Source organism: Phacochoerus africanus, chromosome 1, assembly GCF_016906955.1.
Source record: "Phacochoerus africanus isolate WHEZ1 chromosome 1, ROS_Pafr_v1, whole genome shotgun sequence".
NCBI lineage: Eukaryota > Metazoa > Chordata > Mammalia > Artiodactyla > Suidae > Phacochoerus > Phacochoerus africanus.
Genome location: NC_062544.1, coordinates 221,130,478 through 221,152,736, shown reverse-complemented (window position 1 = coordinate 221,152,736; position 22,259 = coordinate 221,130,478). Strand labels below are relative to the sequence as shown.

Sequence of the window (22,259 nt, the reverse complement as noted above, 5' to 3'; positions counted from 1 at the left end):
TACTGAGCGACCAGGAACTCAATGAACCTTGTATTACTTTTAACCATGTGGTATCTCTTCTGGGATTCCAAGGGTCTTTTCTGGATAGGAATCTTTAGGGTAGCTCTTTCCTGGCCCTGAGAATACATACTGATCACTTACATTTGTGTACTGCTTAACAGTTAACATCCTTCTTTTATAAATTTTGGTCATTTATATACAATTTTGCATTTCACTTTATGTAATACTTTGTATTCTCAAGCATCTCCCTTGAAGTGCCCATAATACTTCCCTGAATCTACATTTGTTGATGGATTAGTAGCCATACTACTGCCCTGCTAATTAAAGAGGTTTTTTTGTTTTTTTAGGCCCGCACCTGCCACATATGGAAATTCCCAGGCTAGGGGTCAAATCAGAGCTGTAGCTGCTGGCCTATACCACAGCAATGCAGGATCCGAGCCTTGTCTGCAACCTACACCACAGCCAATGCTGGATCCTTAACCCACTGAGTTGGGCTAGGGGTTGAACTGGCATCCTCATGGATACCAGTCGGCTTGTTACCTTTGAGCCACAATGGGAACTCCTCTCTTGGGTTTTGAAATACTCCTTCTCTATCATCATTATTTGGTTGTGTCAACTTCCTGAGCTTATTAAAACTATTTCTACAATATGGGTAAATTAGCTGAGGGGCTCTTTCATGATTTCTATGGGAAAATTCCCCCCCGCCCCCCAAAATTCATGGGCTTTTTTTGCCCTGCCACACCTGTATATGGAAGGTCTTGCCAGGGACTGAATCCAAGCCGCAGCTTTTTAATTTTTTTATTTTTTAGGGCAGCACCCACAGCACATGGAAGTTCCCAGGCTAGGGGTTGAATCAGAGTCATAGCTGCTGGCCTACACCACAGCCACAGCAATGCCAGATCCAAGCCATATCTGCAACTTACACCACAGCTCACAGGATCCTTGACCCACTGAGCAAGGCCAGGGATTGAACCCACATCCTCATGGACACTAGTTGAATTCATTACTGCTGAGCCACAATAGGAATTCCCTGTTTATATATTTTAGTTTTGGTTTTTAATCCTTTGTTGGTTGCATCATTTGCAAACATATTCTCCCATTCTGTAGGTTTTTCATTTTGTGGATGGTTTTATTTACTGTGCAAAGCTTTACAAGTTCGATTAGGTGCCATTTATTTTTGCCATTATTTCTTTTGCCTTGGGAGACTGATCTGAGAAAATATTGCTATGATTTATGTCAGACTATTTTGCCTATGTTCTCTTCTAGGAGTTTTATGGTGTCATGTCTTATATTTAGGCCTTTAAACTATTTTGAGTTTTATTTTTGTAAATGATGTGAGGGAAAGTTCTTTCATTGATTTACATGCTGCTGTCCATCTTTCTCAGCACCACTTATTAAAGAAACTCTTTTCTCCTTTATATATTCTTTCCTCCTTTGTCATAGACTAATTGACCATAGATTCATAGGTTTATTGCTGGGGATCTCTATTCTGTTCCACTGATCTAATGGTTGTTTTTATGCTGGTATCATGCTGTTCATATTACTATAGCTTTGTATTACAGTCTGAAGTCTGAAAGGGTTATGCATCCAGTTTTGTTCTTTTTCCTCAGGGATGCTTTGGCAGTCCTGGATCTTTTGTGGTTATATACAAGTTTTAGGATTATTTGGTCTAGTTGTGTGAAAAATGTCATGGGTATTTTGAAAGGGATTGCATTAAATCTGTGGATTGCTTTGGGTAGTATGGGCATTTTAACAGTATTAACTCTTCCAGGAGTTCCTGTTGTGGTGAAGCAGAAACAAATCCGACTAGGAATCATGAGGTTGAGGGTTCAATCCCTGGCCTTGCTCAGTGGGTTAAGGATCTGGTGTTGCTGTGAGCTGTGGTGTAGGTCGCAGGCATGGCTTGGATCTGATGTTGCTGTGGCTGTGGCATAGGCTGGAAGCCGTAGCTCCAATTGAACCCCTAACCTGGGAACCTCCATATGCCTCAGGTATGGCCCTAAAAAGCAAAACAACAACAACAAAAAAAAAAACAAACGAGTATTAATTTTTCCAGTCTAAGAGCATGGGATATCTTTCCATTTCTTTGAATCACCTTCAGTTTCCTTTATCAATGTCTTATAGTTTCCAGCATATAGGTCTTTTACTTCCTTGCTAAGGTTATTACTAGGTATTTTATTTTATTTTTTGATACAATTTTTAAATGGGATTTTTAAAACTTCTTTCTAATATTTCCTTGTTAGTGTAAAGAAATGCAACAGATTTCTGTGTATTAATCTTGTATCCTGCTACCTTGCTGAATTCATTTATTAGTTTTATAGTTTTTGAGTGGATACTTTGTCATCTGCAAATAGTGACAATTTTATTTCTTCCCTTTCAATTTGGATACCTTTTTTTTTTTGTTCTTATCTAATTGCTGTGTCTAGCACTTCCAATATTGTATTTAACAGAAGTGGTGAGAGTGTGCATCCTTGTTCCTGAATTTAGTTAGAAGACTTTCAGCTTTTCACCATTGAGTATTTCATTGGCTGTGGGTTTGTGGTAAATGGCTTTTATTGTGTTGAGATGTATTTCCTTTATACCCATTTTAGTAAATTTTTAAAATTTTATGGTTGCACCACCCCCTACCTGGCATGTGGAAGTTTCTGGGCCAGGGATTGAATCCCAGCCACAGCTATGGAGTATGCTGCTGCTGTGGTAATGCTAGATCCTTTAACCCACTGTACTGGACTGGGGATTGAACTTGCACCTCTGCATTGATCAAAGTTGCTGCAGTCCAACTCTTAATCCACTGTGCCACAGCAGGAACTTCAAGAGTTTTTAATCATAAATGGATGTTGAATTTTGCTAAATGCTTAATGTGTATTGAGATGATTATGTGGGTTTGTTATCACATTGATTGATTTGCATATGTTGAACTATCCTTGCTTCCTGGAATGAATTCATCTTGATCATGGTATATGATTCTTTTTAGGTATTGTTGAATTGGTTTGCTAATACTTTGTTGAGAATTTTGGTGTCTATATTCATCGAAGATATTGGCCTATAATTTTCTTTTTTGGTAAAGTCTAGATATTTTCCAAGAATGTGCCCATCTCTAAATTTTTTTTTTTGGCAACGCGCATGACATGTAGAAGTTCCCAGGCCAGGGATTCAACCTGAGCCACAGCAGCGACAGTGCTGGAACCTTAACTTCTAGGCCACCAGGGAACTCCCACCATCTCTAAATAAGAAATAATTCTTGTCATCTAGAACTACTTTGTACCTCCACATTCTGGGAGAAGAATTTTATTTCCAATTTTCCAAACTAACTGGTTGAATTTCTCCACCCTTTCCTTTCTAACCTGATCCAACAACTGCTACTGTCACTTGCAATACTTTCCTTTGAGATTTTTCTGGAAGTGTAATACCTTCTTTGGTTATAGTTTCAGCTGAACTTCTTTCAACTAATATTCCATCAGAGAAGGGGAGAAATGTTCTTTTTTTATTATTACTCAATGAATTTATTACATTTGTAGTTGTACAATGACCTTCACAATCCAATTTTATAGGATTTCCATTCCACAACCCAAGCACATCACACCACCCCCCAAACTGTCTCTTTTTAAGACCATAAGTTTTTCAAAACTGTGCAGTATCTGTTCTGCAAAGAAGTTCAGTCTGTGCTTTTTTCAGATTCCACATGTCAGTGAAAGCATTTGATGTTGGTGTCTCATTGTATGGCTGACTTCACTTAGCATGATAATTTCTGGGTCCATTCATGTTGCTAAAAATGCTGGTATTTCATTACTTTTAATGGCTGAGTCATATACCACATCTTCTTGATCCACGCCTCTGTTGATGGACATTTAGGTTGTTTCCATGTCTTGGCTATTGAAAATAGTGCTGCAATGAACATTAGAGTACATGTGTCTTTGCGAGTCGTGGTTTTCTCTGGATAGATGCCCAGGAGTGGGATTGCTGGATCAAATGGTAATTCTATTTTTAGTTTTCTGAGGCATCTCCATACTGTTTTCCACAGCAGTTGCACCAATTTACAATCCCACCAACAGTGTACTAGGGTTCCCTTTTCTCCACACCCTCTCCAGCACTTATTGTTTGTTGACTTTTTGATGATGGCCATTCTGGCCAGTGTAAGGTGGTACCTCATCGTGGTTTTGATTTGCATTTCTCTAATAATGAGTGATGTTGAAGATCTTTTTATGTGTTTTTTGGCCATCTGTATGTCTTCTTTGGAGAACAGTCTGTTTAGATCTTCTTCCCATTTTTTGATGGGGTTGTCTGTTTTTTTGGTATGGAGCTGCGAAGGTGTTTATAAATTTTGGAGATTAATCCTTTGTCAGTTGATGCACTGGCAATGACGTTCTCCTATTCTGTGGGTTGTCTTTTTGTTTTGTTTAGGGTTTCCTTTGCAGTGCAGAAAATTTTAAGTTTGATTAGGTCCCATTTGTTTATTTTTGTTTTTATTATCATTACTCTAAGAGGTGGATCTGAGAAGATGTTGCTGTCGTTTATGTCAGAGTGTTTGGCCTATGTTTTCCTCTAAGAGTTTTATACTATCTGGTCTTGTATCTAGGTCCTTAATCCATTTTGAGTTTATTTTTGTGTATGGTGTTAGGGAGTGTTCTAATTTCATTCTTTTCCCTGTGGCTGTCCAGTTTTCCCAGCACCACTTATTGAAGGGGCTGTCTTTTCTCCATTGTATAGTCTTGCCCCCTTTGTCATAGATTAGTTGGCTGTAGGTGCATGGGTTTAATTCTGGGCTTTCTATCCTGTTCCACTGATCTATATTTCTGTCTTTGTGCCAGTACCATATGGTCTTGATGACTGTGGCTTTGTAGTATAGTCTGAAGGCAGGGAGCCTGATTCCTCCAGCTCCATTTTTCTTTTTCAGAATGGCTTTAGCTATTCTGGGTCTTTTGTGCTTCCATACAAACTTTAAAATATTTGTCCTAGTTCTGTGAAAACTGTCCTTGGTACTTTGATAGGGATTGCATTGAATCTGTAGATTGCCTTAGGCAGTACAGTCATTTTGAACATATGAACTCTTCCAATCCAAGAGCATGGTATGTCTTTCTATCTATTTGTGTCATCTTTGATTTCTTTCATCCATGTCTTATAGTTTTCAGAGTACAGGTGTTTTGAATCTAGGTAGGTTTACTCCTAGGTATTTTATTCTTTTGGATGTGATGGTAAATGGGATTGCTTACTTAATTTCTCTTTGTGATATTTCATTGTTAGTGTATAGAAATGCCATCGATTTCTGTGTATTAATTTTGTATCCCAGAGTTTCCGTTGTGGTGCAGTGGTTAACGAATCCGACTAGGAACCATGAGGTTGCGGGTTCGATCCCTGGCCTTGCTCAGTGGGTTAAGGATCTGGCATTGATGTGAGCTGTGGTGTAGGTCACAGATGTGGCTTGGATCCCGCATTGCTGTGGCTCTGGCATAGCTGGCGGCTACAGCTCCAATTGGACCCCTAGCCTGGGAACCTCCATGTGCCATGGGAGTGGCCATAGAAAAGGCAAAAAGAAAAAAAAATTAATTTTGTATCCTGCAACTTCACCAAATTCATGGATCAGCTCTAACGGTTTTCTGGCAGAGTCTTTAGGATTCTCTAGGTATAGTATCATGTCATCTGCAAATAGTGATAGTTTTACTTCTTCCTTTCCAACTGGATTCTTTTTTATCTCTTTTACTTCTCTGATTGCTCTGGCTAGGACTTCTAAAACTATGCTGAAGAGTAGTGGCGAGAGTGGACATCCTTGTCTTGTTCCTGATCTCAGCAGGAATTCTTTCAGCTTTTCACCGTTGAGAAGGATGTTAGCTGTGGGTTTGTCATATATGGCCTTTATTATGTTGAGGTAGGTTCCCGATATGCCCACTTTCTGAAGTGTTTTTATCAGAAATGGGTGTTGGATTTTGTAAAAGGCTTTTTCCGCGTCTATTGAGAGGATCATATGGTTTTTATTCTTCAGTTTGTTAATGTGGTGTATCTCACTGATTGATTTGTGGATATTGAAGAACTCTTGCATCCCTGGGAGAAATCCCACTTGATCATGATGTACAATCCTTTGTATTGCTGGATGAGGTTTGCTAGCATTTTGTTGAGAATTTTTGCATCGATGTTCATCAGTGAAATTGGCCTGTAGTTTTCCTTTTTTGTGTAATCTGTGTCTGGTTTTGGTATCAGGGTAATGGTGGCCTCATAGAATGAGTTTGGGAGTATCCCTTCCTCTGAAATTTTTTGGGATATTTTCAGAAGGATAGGTGTTACTTCTTTTCTAAATGTTTGATAGAATTCGCCTGTGAAGCCATCTGGTCCTGGACTTTTGTTTGTTGGAAGTTTTTTAATCACAGTTTCAATTTCAGTTGTTGTGATGGGTCCATTCATCTTTTCTATTTCATCTTGGTTTAGTCTTGGAAGATTGTACTTTTCTAAGAATTTGTCCATTTCTTCTAGGTTTTCCGTTTTATTGGCGTATAGTTGCATATAGTAGTCTCTTATGACCCTTTGTATTTCTGTGATGTCCTTTGTAACTTCTCCTTTTGCATTTCTAATTTTATTGATTTGAGTCCTCTCTCTTTCTTGATAAGTCTGGCTAAGGGTTAATCAATTTTGTTGATCTTTTCAAAGAACCAGCTTTTTGTTTCATTGATCTTTTCTGTGGTTTTCTTCATTTCTATTTCATTGATTTCTGCTCTGATCTTTATGATTTCTTTCCTTCTACTAACTTTAGGTCTTGTCTGTTCTTCTCTCTCGAGCTGCTTTAGATGTAAAGTTAGGTTATTTGCGCTTTTTCTTGTTTCCTGAGGTGGGTTTGTATTGCTATAAACTTTCCTCTTAGAACGGCTTTTGCTGCATCCCATAGGTTTTGGAGTATCTTTGTTGTCATTTGCTTCTAGGTATTTTTTAATTTCCTCTTTGATTTCTTCAGTGATCCATTGGTTGTTTAGTAGCATGTTGTTTAGTCTCCAGGTGTTTGTGTTTTGTTGCAGTTTTTTTCTTATTGATTTCCAGTCGCATAGCATTGATTTTCTCTTTGTCTTTAATTTTGGTCAGTTTGATTAATATATGACTCAGTGTATTCCTCCTTGGGTTTATTTTTTATGGTGCTCATTGTGCTTCCTGGATTTTGAGTGAGTGGTTCCCTTCCCATGTGAGGGAAGTTTTCGGCTATTATCTCTTCAAATATTTTTTTCTGTCCCCTTCTGTCTCTCTTCTCCTTCTGGCACCCCTATAATATGGATGTTAGTGCGTTTAACATTGTCCCAGAGTTCTCTGAGACTCTATTCATTTGTTTTTAATCTTTTTTCTCTTTTCTGTTCTGCATCCGTAATTTCTACTAATCTGTCCTCCACCTCACTTATTCGTTCTTCTGCCTCCTGTATTATGCTGTTGGTTGCTTCTAGTGACTTTTTATTTCAGTTATTGTATTTTGCATCCCTTCTTGTTTAAGTTTTATATCTTGTATGTCTTTGCTCAGTGTTTCCTGTAAGTTATCCATCTTTGCCTCCAGTTTATTTCCAGTGTCTTGCATCATCTTCAGCATCAACAGTCTAAAGTCTTTTTCCTGGAGGCTGAGAATCTCATCACTTAGCTGATTTTCTGGGGTTTTTCCTTTCTCCCTCATCCGAGTTATAGTTCTCTGTCTTTTTTCATTTTTATAGGTTTTTGGTGTGGTGACCTTTTTACAGACAATAGAGTTGTAGCATCTCATACTTCTAGTGTCTACCTGCCTTGTGGCTGAAGTCGGTATGGGGCTTGCTATAGCCTTCTTGATGGGAGGGGCTGATGCCTGCCTAGTGGTTGGTGGAGCCAATTCTAATCCCTCTGGTGGGTGGGGCTTAGTCTATGGATGGGATTAGAGGCAGCTGTGTGCCTGAGGGGTCTTTAGGTAGCCTGTTTACTGAGAGGCAGGGCTGTGATCCCACCTGGATTGTTGTTTGCCCTGGGGCTTCTCAGCACTGACTGGCTGACTGACAGGTGGGGCCAGATTTCCCCAAAATGGCTACCTCCATAGAAAGGCACACTGCTGAATATTCCCAAGAGCTTTGCTTCCAATGTCCTTCCCTCACAATAAGCCACGTTCACCCCTGTTTTCCCAGGATGTCTTCTAAGAACTGCAGTCAGGTTTGACCCAGATTCCTATGGAGACTTTGCTTTGCCCTGGGACCCAGTGCATGTGAAAGTCTGTGTGCACCTTTTAAGAATGGGGTCTCCGTTTCCCCCAGTCCCATGGAGCTCCTGCACACAAGCCTCACTGGCCTTCAATGCCAGATGTTCTGGGGGCTCTTTCTCCCAGTGCCAGATTCCCACACATGAGAGTTTGATGAGGGGCTCAGAACTCTCCTGTAGGTAAGTCTCTGTGAACCAGTTACTTTCCAGTCTGTGGGGCTTCCCACCTGTGAGGTATGGGGTGCTTATATCACATAATCACCCCTCCTACCTCTTGATGTGGCCTCCTCTTTGTCTTCTGGAGTAAGATATCTTTTTTATGGTTTCTGGTCCATTTGGTTGAAGATTGCTCAGTCTTTAGTTGTGAATTTTGTTGTTTTTAGGAGAGAAGTTGAGCTCCAGTCCTTCTATTTTGCCATCTTAATCCCATCTCGGGAAGAAATGTTCTAAATGCCTGTGTGCCGTAACTCCAGCTGCAACAGCTCATACTCTGCTCTCATGCCTATTTTTAGTTATTTAAGGAACTTCTACACTGTTCTCCATAGTGGCTGCACAAATTTACGTTCCCACAACAATGTAGGAGGGTTCCTTTTTCTCCGCCCTCTTTCCAGCATTTATTATTTGTAGACTTTTTAATGATGACCATTCTGACTGATGAGGTAATACCTCATTGTAGTTTTGATTTGCATTTCTCTAATAATTAGTGATGTTGAACATCTTTCCTTCTGTCTTTTGGCCATCAATATGTCTTCTTTGGAGAAATTTCTATTTGGGTCTTATGCTGATTTTTTTTTTTAGGGTTTGGGATTTTTTTGTTCCTGTTTTTGTGTTTTTAGGGCCACACCTGCAGCATATGGAGGTTCCCAGGCTAGAGGCTGAATTGGAGCTGTAGTCGCTGGCCTACACCATAGCCACAGCAATGCCAGATCTGAGCTGTGTCTGAGACCTACACCACAGCTCACAGCAATGCCGGACCCTTAACCTACTGAATGAGGCCAGGGATGGAACCTGTGTCCTCATGGAGCCTAGTCAGATTCGTTTCTGCTGAGCCATGACAGGAACTCTTGGTTTTTTTTGTTTGTTTGTTTGTATTGAATATTAAACCGTATATACTGTTTGTCTGTTATGGAAATTAATCCCTTGTTGGTGGCATGGTTTGCAAATATTTTCTCCCAGTCCATAGGTTTTTTGCTTTGTTTTGTTTATGGTTTCCTTTGTTGTGCAAAAGGTTTTAGGTTTAATTAGGTACCATTAGGGTTTTTTTGCTTTTGTTTCCAGTATTCTAGAACACAGATCCACAAAATATATTGCTGCAGTTTCTGTCAAAGAATCTTCTGCCTCTGTTTTCCTCTGGGAGTTTTATATTTAAGTCTTTAATCCATTTTGAGTTTATTTTTGTATATGTTGTTAGAGGATGTTCTAATTTCATTCTTTTACATGTAGCTGTCCGGTTTTCCCAGCATCAGTTATTGAAGAGACTATCTTTTCTACATTGTGTATTCTTGCCTCCTTTGTTGTAGATTAAATGACCACAGGTATGCACATTTATTTCTAAGCTTTCTATCCTGTTCCATTGGTTTATGTGTCTGTTATTGTGCAACTGTCATACTATTTTGATTATAGTAGCCTTTTATTATAGTCTGAAGTTAGGGAGCATGATTCCTCTAGCTCCATTCTTCTTTCTCAAGACTGTTTTGACTATTCAAGGTATCTTATGTGTCCATACAGATAAAAAAAATTTTGTTCAAGGCCTGTGAAAAGTGCCATTGATAATTTGGTAGGAATTGCAATGAATTTGTACATTGTCTTAGGTAGTATGGTCACTTGAACAATATTGATTCTTCCAACACAAGAATATGGTATATCTTTCCATTTGTTTGGGTCATTTTAAATTTCTTTCTATAGTGTCTTAGAATTTTTGGAATATAAGTCTTTTGCCTCCTTAGGTAGATTCCTAAGGTAGTAAAATTCCTAGGCATTTATTCTTTTGTGTGCAAGGGTAAATGGGATTGATTCCTCATTTCTCTTTCTGATCTTCTGTTGTTAGTGTATAGAAATGCAACAGATTTATGTTCATTCATTTCCTATCCAGCAACTTTACTGAATTTATTAATGAGCTCTAGTAGTTTTCTGGTAGCATCTTTAGGATTTGTATAGTATCACATCATCTGCAAACAGTGACAATTTTACTTCTTCTTTTCTTTTTTTCCTTTTTTGGCCATGCCACAGCATATGGAGTTTCTGGGCCAGGGATCAGATCTGGAGCTGCAGTTATGACTTATGCCACAGGTGCAGCAGTGCTGGATCCTTTAACCCACTTTGCTAGGCCAGTGATTGAACCTGCATCCTGACACTGCAAAGATGCTCCTGATCTCATTGTGCCACAGTGGGAACTTCTTACTTCTTCTTTTCCACCTTGGATTTCTTTTATTTCTTTTTCTTCTCTGATTGGTGTGGCTAAGACATCCAAAACTATGTTAAGTAAGAGTGGTGAGAGTGGGCATCCTGTCTTGTTCTTGATCTTAGAGAAGGTGCTTTCAGCTTTTCACCATTGAGTATGATGTTAGCTCTGGGTTTTTCACATATGGTTTTTATTATGTTGAAGTATGTTCCCTCTATGTCCACTTTCTGAAGAGATTTTTGTTTTTTTTTTTGTTTTTGTTTTTGCATTTTAGGGCTGTACCCAAGGCATATGGAAGTTCCCAGGCTAGGGGTCAAATTGGAGCTGGAGCTGATAGCTATGCCATAGCAACACAGGATCCAAGCTGATCAGCGACCTACACTGCAGCTCACGACAGTGCTGGATCCGTATACCCAAAAAGCAAGGCCAAGAATCAAACCTGAATCCTCATGTATACTAGTTGGGTTCATTGCCACTTAGCCACAATGGGAATTCCCTGAAGAGTTTTTTTTTTTTCTTCCCACTGTACAGTAAGGGGATCAAGTTATCCTTACATATATACATTTCCCCCCCCACCCTTTGTTCTGCTGCAATGAATATCTAGACATAGTTCTCAATGCTACTCAGCAGGATCTCCTTGTAAATCTATTCTAAGTTGTGTCTGATAACCCTAAGCTCCTGATCCCTCCCACTCCCTCCCTCTCCCATCAGGCAGCCACAAGTCTATTTTCCAAGTCCATGATTTTCTTTTCTGTGGAGATGTTCATTTGTGCTGGATATTAGATTCCAGTTATAAGTGATATCATATGGTATTTGTCTTTGTCTTTCTGGCTCATTTCACTCAGTATGAGAGTCTCTAGTTCCATCCATGTTGCTGCAAATGGCATTATGTCATTCTTTTTTATGGCTGAGTAGTATTCCATTGTGTATATATACCACCTCTTCCGAATCCAATCATCTGTTGATGGACATTTGGCTTGTTTCCATGTCCTGGCTATTGTGAACAGTGCTGCAATGAACATGCGGGTGCATGTGTCTCTTTTGAGTAGAGTTTTGTCCGGATAGATGCCCAAGAGTGGGATTGTGGGGTCATATGGAAGTTCTATGTATAGATTTCTAAGGTATCTCCAAACTGTTCTCCATAGTGGCTGTACCAGTTTACATTCCCACCAACGGTGCAGGAGGGTTCCCTTTTCTCCACAGCCCCTCCGGCACTTGTTATTTGTGGACTTATTAATGATGGCCATTCTGACTGGTGTGAGGTGGTATCTCGTGGTAGTTTTGATTTGCATTTCTCTTATAGTCAGCGATGTTGAGCATTTTTTCATGTGTTTGTTGGCCATCTGTATATCTTCTTTGGAGAACAGTCTATTCAGGTCTTTTGCCCATTTTTCCATTGGTCGATTGGTTTTTTTGCTGTTGAGTTGTATAAGTTGCTTATATATTCTAGAGATTAAGCCCTTGTCAGTTGCATCATTTGAAACCATTTTCTCCCATTCTGTAAGTTGTCTTTTGGTTTTCTTTTGGGTTTCCTTTGCTGTGCAAAAGCTTTTCAATTTGATGAGGTCCCATGGGTTTATTTTTGCTCTAATTTCTATTGCTTTGGGAGACTGACCTGAGAAAATATTCATGATGTTGATGTCAGAGAGTGTTTTGCCTATGTTTTCTTCTAGGAGTTTGATGGTGTCCTGTCGTATATTGAAGTCTTTCAGCCATTTGGAGTTTATTTTTGTGCATGGTGTGAGGGTGTGTTCTAGTTTCATTGCTTTGCATGCAGCTGTCCAGGTTTCCCAGCAATGCTTGCTGAATAGACTTTCTTTTTCCCATTTGATGTTCTTGCCTCCCTTGTCAAAGATGAATTGACCATAGGTGTCAGGGTTTATTTCCGGATTCTCTATTCTGTTCCATTGGTCTGTCTGTCTGTTTTGATACCAGTACCACACTGTCTTGATGACTGTGGCTTTGTAATATTTTTTGAAGTCTGGGAGAGTTATGCTTGCTGCTTGGTTTTTGTTTCTCAGGATTGCTTTGGCGATTCTGGGTCTTTTGAGGTTCCATATAAATGTTTGGATTGTTTGTTCTAGTTGTGTGAAAAATGTCACGGGTAATTTGATAGGGATTGCATTGAATCTGTAGATTGCTTTGGGTAGTATGGCCATTTTTACAATATTGATTTTCCCAATCCAGGAACATGGAACATCTTTCCATTTCTTGACATTTTCTTTGATTTCTTTGATTAAAGTTTTATAGTTCTCAGCATATAAGTCCTTTACCTCCTTGGTCAGGTGTATTCCGAGGTATTTGATTTTGTGAGGTGCAATTTTAAAAGGTATTGTATCTTTGTATTCCTTTTCTAATAGTTCATTGCTGGTATACAGAAATGCGACTGACTTCTGAATGTTCATCTTATATCCTGCTACTTTGCTGAACTTATTAATCAGTTCAAGTAGTTTTGGGGTTGAGTCCTTCGGGTTTTCTATGTATAGTATCGTGTCATCTGCATACAGTGACAGTTTGATCTCTTCTCTTCCTATATGGATGCCTTTTTTTTTAAGAGTTATTTTTCATCATAAGCGAATGTTGAATTTTATCAAAAGATTTTTCTGTATCTATTGAGATGATAATATGGTTTTTATTCTTCAGTTTGTTAATGTGGTGTGTCTCGTTGATTGATATGTGGGTATTCAAAAATCTTTCCATCCCTGGAATATATCCTGCATGATCATGGTGTATGATCCTTTTAATGTCTTTTTGGTTTAGTTTGCTAGTATTTTCTTGAGGATTTTTGCATCTATATGCATCAGTGATATTGGCTCATAATTTTCTTTCCCCCCCCTTTTTTTTTCTTTTTTGGCCACCCTGTGGCATATGGAGTTCTTGGGCCAGGGGTCAGATCCTAGCTTCAGTTGTGACCCAAGATGCAGTTGTGGCAATGCTGGACCCTTAACCTGCTGTGCAGGGCCAAAAATTGAACCTGTATCCCAGTGCTCCCAAGAGCCACTGATCCTGTTGCACCATAGCAGGAACTCCTGGTTCATAATTTTCTTGTGTTATTTTCATCTGGTTTTGGTATCAGGGAGATGGTGCCCTCATTGAATGAGTTTGGAAGTATGCCTTCTGCAATTTTTTTGGAGTAGTTTTAGAGGAATAGATATTAACTTATCTCTAAATGTTTGGTAGAATTCACCTGTGAAGCCATCTGGTCCTGGACTTTTGTTTGTTGAAAGTTTTAAAATTACTAGTATAATTTCATTACTGGTAATTGGTCTATTCCTATTTTCTATTTCTTCTTGGTTCGGTCTTGGAAGATTGTACCTTTCTAAGAATTTGTCCATTTCTTCTAGGTTGTTCATTTTATTGGTATATAGTTGCTCTTAATAATCTTTTATGATCCTTTGTTACTTCTTTGATGTCAGTTATAACTTCTTTTTCTTTTCTGATTTTATAGATTTAGGGCCTCTTCCATTTTTTCTTTTCTTTTTTTTTTTGTCTTTTTGTTTTTTTTTTGTTGCTGTTGTTGCTATTTCTTGGCCCGTTCCCACGGCATATGGAGGTTCCCAGGCTAGGGGTTGAATCGGAGCCGTAGCCACCGGCCTACGCCAGAGCCACAGCAACGGGGGATCCGAGCCGCGTCTGCAACCTACACCACAGCTCACGGCAACGCCGGATTGTTAACCCACTGAGCAAGGGCAGGGACCGAACCTGCAACCTCATGGTTCCTAGTCGGATTCGTTAACCACTGCGCCACGACGGGAACTCCCTCTTCCATTTTTTCTTGATGAGTATGAGGTTTATCAATTAAAAACTTTTTTTCAAAGAACCAGCTTTTAGTTTCATTAATGTTTTCTATTTTTCTTTTTCTTTTTAAAATCTCTATTGTTTAATTTATTGCTGCTCTGATCTTTATGATTTCTTTCCTTTACTGACTTTGGGTTTTATTTATTTTTCTTTATCTAGTTGCATAATGTTTAGGCATAATGTTAGGTTGTTTCTTTTAGGTTTTTCTTGTTTCCTGAGGTAGACTTGTATTGCTATAAACTTCTCTCTTAGAACTGCTTTTGCTGCATCCCATGGGTTTTGTTTTGGTTTGGTTTGTTTTTTAGGGCTGCACCTGTGGAATATGGAGTTTCCCAGGCTAGAGGTCAAATCGGAACTATAGCCATTGGCCTACAGCAGCCACAGCAAAGCCAGATCTGAGCCTTGTCTGTGACCTACACCACGGCTCATGGCAAAGTGGATCCTTAACCCACTGAGTGAGGCCAGGAATCAAACCTGCATCTTCATGGATCCTAGTCAGATTCCTTTCTGCTGAGCCACGACAGGAGTGCCCCCATAGGTTTTGGATTGTTATGTTTTCATATTCATATGTCTCTAGGTAGTTTTTGATTTCCTCTTTGATTTCTTGAGTGATCCATTGGTTGTTTAGTCCATATTGCTTAGCCTCTACATGTTTGTGCTTTTTGTTCTTTTTTTCTTGTCATTGGTTTCTAGCCTCATAGCATTGTAGTCAGAAAAAATGCTTGATATGATTTCAGCTTTCTTGAATTTACCAAGGTTGATTTTTTTTTTTGTCTTTTTGCCATTTCTTGGGCCGCTCCTGTGGCATATGGACGTTCCCAGGCTAGGGGCTGAATCAGAGCTGTAGCCAGAGTACTTGTCTCCTCCTTGCAGGATCTCAGGATGGGACATCCAAATTGTGGCTTGATCTGCTTGCTCCCCAGCCCATTCATGTGGACCTTCTCTTCCTTCCAGATTCCTTCCAGGGTTGCGGGTCCCGAGTCAATGCCTTTTTATCCATTCTACCCAGTTATGTGAAGCTTTTTCTTGCAGCTTTGGTTGTATAGGGGTTCTGCCAGTTTCCAAGTAGTTTTCTTTGAGAATTGTTCCACATGTAGATGTATTTTTGATGTGTTTGTAGGAGGAGGTGAACTCCAAGACTCAACCATCTTGATACTTCCAGTTGCTAACTTCTTTTTTTCTTAATTTAAAAAATTCAAATATAGTTGATTTACAATGTTGTACCAATTTCTAATGTGATCTGGGGGGTCTGGCTTGGCAGAAGTTGTCACCCCTCAAACATGGTGGGACCACAAGAACATGCAGAGGCTAAGCATTGAATCTCAGGCACACAGGCCCTGAGCAAAGTGTTCATGGATATATATTCCCCTTCTGATATTATCTTCCATCATGTTCTATCCTAGGAGATTGGATATAGTTCCCTGTGCTATACAGTAGCACTTCAATGCTTATCCATTCTAAATGTAATAGTTTGCATCTACTAAACCCAAACTCCCAATCCATCCCTCTCCGCCTTGGCAATCACAAGTCTGTTCTCTATGTCTGTGAGTATGTTTCTGTTTTATAGATAGGTTCATTTGTGCCATATTTTAGATTCCACATATAAGTGATGCCATATGTCATATGGCATTTGTCTTTTTCTTTCTGACTTACTTCACTTAGGGAGAATCTCTAGTTGCATCCATGTTGCTGCAAATGGCATTATTTTATTTTTATTATGGCTGAGTATTATTCCATTGTATATATGTACTACATCTTCTTAATTTATTCATCTGCTGATGGACATTTAGGTAGTTTCCATGTCTTGGCTTTTGTGACTGGTGTTGCTATGAAAATAGGGGTGCATGTATATTTTTTAATTATACTTTTGTCTGGATATATGCCAAGGAGTAGGGCTGTTGGATCATATGGTAGTTCTATATTTAGTTTTCTGAAGAATTGCCATACTGTTTTCCAGTGGTTGTATCAATTTACATTCCTACCAACAATGTAGGAGTGTTCCCTTTTCTCTACACCCTTTCCGGCATTTGTTATCTGTAGACTTGTTATTGGTGGTCATTCTGACTGGTGTGAAGTGGTACCTCATTGTAGTTTCTATTTGCATTTCTCTGATAGAGATGTCAAGCATCTTTTCATGTGCCTACATATGGCCATCCATGTCTTCTTTGGAGAAATACCTATTTAGGTCTTCTGACCATTTTTCAATTGGGTTGTTTGTTTGCATTGTATGAGTTGTTTTCATATTTTGAAGATTAAGCCCTTCTTCTTCTTCTTTTTTTTTTTTTTTGTCTTTTTGCTATTTCTTTGGGCCGCTCCCGCGGCATATGGAGGTTCCCAGGCTAGGGGTCTAGTAGGAGCTGTAGCTGCCAGCCTATACCACAGCTACAGCAATGCAGGATCTGAGCCATGTCTGCGACCTACACCACAGCTCACGGCAACGCCAGATCCTTAACCCACTGAGCAAGGCCAGGGATTGAACCCGCAGCCTCATGGTTCCTAGTCAGATTTGTCAACCACTGAGCCACAACAGGAACTCCAGATTAAGCCCTTCTTGGGTGCATCATTTGCAAATATTTTTTCCCATTCCGTAGGCTATGTTTTTGTTTTTGTTTGTCTTTTGTCTTTTCTGGGCCACACCTGCAGCATATGGAGGTTCTTAGGCTTGGGGTTGAATTGGTGCTACAGCTGCCAGCCTACACCACAGCCACAACAATGCCAGATCCAAGCCAAGTCTGCAACCTACACCACAGCTCACAGCAATGCTGGATCCTTAACTGTTTTGGGTTTTTTTTTTTAAATTTAATTTTTTAATGGTTTCCTTTGCTGTGCAAAACCTTGTAAGTTTGGTTAGGTTCCATTTGTTTATTTTTGTTTTTCTTTCTATTGCCTTGGGAAACTGACCTAATAAAACATTTGTATAATTTATGTCAGAGAATGTTTTGCCCATGTTCTTTTCTAGGAGTTTCATGGTGTCATGTCTTATGTTTAAATCTTGAAGCCATTTTGAGTTTATTTTTGTGCATGGTGTGAGGGTGTGTTCTAGTTTCATTGATTTACAAGCAGCTGTACAACTTTCCCAGCACCACTTGCCAAAGGGACTGTTTTTTCCATTTTATATTCTTGCCTACTTTGTCAAAGATTAATTGTTGGCTAACTTCAAAGATTGATCAGTTGCTAACTTGAAGCCTTATTTTCCTTGCTTATAAAATGGAGGTCTAGTGACTACCTCATTGGGTTTTTGTGAAGATTAAAAGGAATATTGCAAATAAAGCACTTAATACCTGTCTAGGAGTAAGCAAGTGATAACCTGGTGACTGCTATTCCTGGGGCATCTCAGTGACCTCTCTACTGCTTTTGAACCCTCTTTGTGAGCACAGTTGTAGCATATATTGCAGAATATATAGTCCTGAATCATACAATATTATGTCATTATCTTCTTTGGATGCAAGAATATTTCTATAGATACCATGTCTTCATACTCCTTATGGAAATAAGAGGAAGAAGACTTATTATTTATTATTCAGCCTTAGAGAAAATGTGGGTTATGTGGGTTAACCTCATTTCAGATGACCAGCACAACTGCAACCACTGACCCAGTGGTATCAAATTGAGAAGCAATGGGAACTGGATTGATTAGGAATGAAGAAGCCAGACTTTATGCCCTCAAATTATAGGCTACTGAATTTTTATTTTTTGGCCATATCCATAGCATGCAGAAGTTCCTGGGCTAGGGATCGAACCCACACCATAGCAGTGACAATGCTGGATCCTTAACTCATTAGGTCACCAGGGAACTCCATAGGCTACTGAATTTGTAGGAGGAATGAATGCACGTATTTAAACAGAAGAAAGAATACAGATTCAACATCTCTTACATGTTGGGAATAGTATGGGGCAAAATGAAATTTCTGTATACTCTTGTTTTAAGTGATTTAAGAGATACCACTGGGTTAGTGGTTCGAATAGCGTTGTTCATTTGAAATTGGGTAACTAGGGATTTTTTTAGGTTCTGGAAATAGATTCAGATCATCTAAATTCAGAAGAGACTTAGTTCAAAATTATAATACAAATTTATTAATTTCTGTGGAGAAATATATGTTACCAAGACATGTAGACTAGTTGGTCAGGGTATTTGTTTCTTAAGAGATGTCTACTTAAGAAATCAAGTCTATACCTGAAGATTGCTTGAGGATTTAATGTCAAATTGTTGGATTTTAAGGATTAGTATAATCAGTCATGAATATTCTTTGTTACTTTAAAAATACACCTAATAGGCGTTCCCGTTACGGCACATCGGAAATGAATCCGACTAGGAACCATGAGTTGAGGGTTTGATCCCTGGCCTCACTCAGTGGGTTAAGGATCTGGCATTGCTGTGAGCTGTGGTGTAGGTCACAGACGTGGCTCAGATGTGGCGTGGTGTAGGCTCTGGCGTAGGCTGGCAGCTGTAGCTCTGATTTGACCCCTAGCCTGGGAACCTCCATACGCCATGGGTGTGACCCTAAAAAGCAAAAAAAAAAAAGGTACACCTAACAAACACATACTTATAGCAGCAGGGCAATCTTTTGTTGAACTTGGAGAAATAATTTAGTCCCATCTGAAGGGGTGAATTCTGAAGATAACTGGTCTTTTTTTATCTTATTAGAGAATGACTTTTTCTTACCCTTTCTACTAGTTCTGGATGGTACTGTTAAAGAGTTTTTATCTCTCTGTGAACTGATTATTGGAGGTATGCCCAAATTTATTGTTTCTTTCATTTGCAAGTAGGTGTAGTGTGTGTATACATGGTCCTTCCTCTTGGCATATTTCTAGGACTATCCAGACCCAGAGGTGGTTTGTTCATAGGAGAGAAGAGAGCTTGTGTAGATTATGATGCTTTGAAAACACGTTCAGCATTCTTTTGGCATTCTTTTTTTTTTTTTTTGTCTTTTGTCTTTTTAGGGCCACACCCCCGACATATGGAGGTTCCCAGGCTGGGGGTCAAATCGGAGCTATAGCTGCTGGCCTACGCCACAGCCACAGCAACATGGGATCTGAGCCACATCTGTGACCTACACCACAGCTCATGAGAAGGCCAGATCCTTAACCCACTGAGCGAGGCCAGGGATTGAACATGCAACCTCATGGTTCCTAGTCAGATTCCTTTCCGCTGCACCACAAAGGGAACTCATCTTTTTGCATTCTGATTCTATTAACTGACTTTGGAATCCACAGAGAAGAAATGCATCTCATAGACTCTCACTGGTGGTAGAGGAGCAGGATATGAGCTACAGCAGAGTTAGACAATATCTAAATTTTCTAATTTGTTTTCCAACTGAGAATTTATGTTGCTTTATCATTATTCTCTGCCTAAGAATAAATATGTTCTATTCCTTGGGCTACCTTATTGTCTTTTCACAGATCCGTTGTTTATTGTGTCAAGCAAAAAGGACCACAACCGGGCAAATAATCAGGCCACTCTGATTCGAAGCAAACTGGTAGGTCTAATTCATCCACTACGGCAGCCTCATGCACCTGCACCATCTCGTTTGGCTTACTGCACTGATCAGACTGACTAATCACTGAACCTCCACCGGATTTTATATTCTTTTTTTTTTTTAGGGGCCACACCCTTGGCATATGGAAGTTCCCAGTCTAGGGGCTGAATCAGATCTGCAGCTGCCAGCCTGCACCACAGCCACAGCACTGCCAGATCCGAGCCACGTCTGAGACCTACACCACAGCTCAGGGCAACTCCATGTCCCCTACCCACTGAGCAAGGCCAGGGATTGAACCTGAGTCCTCATGGATACTGGTTGGGTTTGTTACCACTGAGCCACGATGAGAACGCCTGGATTTTATATTCTGCAGAAATTACCTTGGCATGATTACTAGGGGACAAAGTATCTTTAATACTTGTGGCGCAGTGTAAATATTAACTAATAGCGAATAAAGGACTAATCATAACTTAAATTATCTCAATGAAAAAGGTAATTCATGCCTGTGTTGAAAGAGTTCAAGTAGTATGAACTCATATACGGTGTAAAGTAAATGCTACCTTTAGCCCTCTTCACATGATCATCCACTGTCATCAGTTTCTTGAGAATCTTTCTGGAGATATTCTTTGCATATACCAAATAGCCCTCATTCTATGCCACATACAGAGTGTTTTTTTACCTTTTATTATTTATTTATTTATTTATTTTTAGGGCCACAGGTGTGGCATATGGAAGTTCCCAGGCTAGGGCTGGAATCAGAGCTACAGCTGCTGACCTACACCATATCTCACGGCAACGCCAGATCCTTAACCCACTGAGTGGGGCTAGGTATCAAACTGCATCCTCATAAATATTAGTTGGGTTTGTTTCTGCTGAGCCACAATGGGAACTCTTTTTTTACCTTTTAAAAGCTTACAATAGCAAGGTACTTTAGAAAATCTGATGGTATAATTTTGTCCTTTTTTTCCCTGCCTTCCTTCCTAACATTAGAGAAGGGTTCCCAGGTTTAGAACCATGTTCAGTAGCCTGTTCCATTATCCCAACTATTCTGTATATTGGAGCAAGGCTGACCCTGTTCCATCATTCATCAGTCGGGAATGGAAGGGACTCGAGGAGAGACACAGAGAAACCTTCCGGCACCTTGCTGAGTAAGTGTCAGGTAGCTTTAGCTGCTACTCACATTTTTAATGAATGCATTTTTCTTCCTAAAACTTTTATTTATTCATTTTGCATTATTTTAAAGTGTACAATTATGATGTTAGAGCAGTTGGGCTCATTTTTCTTTCTTAATCCATTGACCAAAACAAGCCTGATTTAGGAACAGTGGTTCTAGGTTTATTGGTTAGTAAATGTGCTCAGAAGGTTGCAGTGACTGTGTTTATTACATGACATATTGGCCACCCAAGGTAGAAGTGACTGCATTTGTTGTTTCTTTGATCCATCTTAGAAATTGCAAGTGTACATTTCTCCTAGTATCCTATATAAATATATTTTTTGGAGATTTGCAGCCAAAGAAACTTTAGATACAAGATTCTTGAATTCCTTATTCTTTTAATTATTTACAGATTCATACCTAGTAACTCTTTAAACATGCTACCTTACAACCAGACATGAAAGTTGTTTTTTAAAGCTTTGTAATTCTCATGGCTGTTAACTAGAGGTGGGCACTTTTGTATGTGGGATTTCATAAATTAATTCATTTATTCGCTCTCAGCTCCTCTTGTTGACTCCTAGCTTCCTGGCTCAGGGAAAGTAATTATTCTAGTCTGACATGTGGGGTAGTCAGATGCGTGTTATAGAAGACTTTGCTCTCAGTCTGAGATACCCTATATATCTCCTACTAAGAGAAATAGAAAGTAGAAATTATATTTGGACATGATATTATTAGACCTGAATGTTTTTCTGCTTCATTTTAGAACTGATACTTCTTTTCTGATGCCCAAAGAAGTTTATGAAGATCCTGATGTTACTGGAAAGAATCGCTATAAATATTTTGAAAGGTAGAAAATAATTACTGATTAATATGAGCCCTACTATTATTAGAGACCTCTTTGTAGTAATGATAGCATCTATCATTTTTAAGGGCATACCATATGCCAGGCATCATTTTATAAGTGCTTTTCATATGTAATAACAATTTTCAGAACCAAATTATAGGTTAGGGTATATTGTCCCCATTTTACCAGTAAGGAAGCTAAAATCAAGAGAGGATAAGTAAATTGCTCAAGGTCGCATTAATTAGCAGGTGGCAAAAATAGTGTTCCAACTAAGTCTGCCTGACTTTAGGGGGAATAATTGCAAATAAGAATATATATTTGAGAACAAAATGAAGTCATCAAATGCAGTGAGATAAAGCAAAGACACCATGACAGCCATAGTGCAGGGGAAATTGTTAAAAGTGGGCA

General features: G+C 39.3%; 1 protein-coding gene across 4 annotated transcripts in view; it reads left to right on the top strand.

Moving 5' to 3' along the window:
- Nucleotides 1-22,259, top strand: part of CFAP91 (cilia and flagella associated protein 91) — a 163,377-nt gene that overhangs the window by 26,360 nt on the left and 114,758 nt on the right. For all 4 annotated transcript variants that reach the window (XM_047791414.1, XM_047791429.1, XM_047791421.1 and 1 more), the window contains 3 exons: nt 19,778-19,854; nt 20,845-21,002; nt 21,771-21,854. In XM_047791414.1, coding sequence (XP_047647370.1) covers nt 19,778-19,854; nt 20,845-21,002; nt 21,771-21,854 — 319 coding nt within the window. The remainder of the gene's footprint in view (nt 1-19,777; nt 19,855-20,844; nt 21,003-21,770; nt 21,855-22,259) is intronic.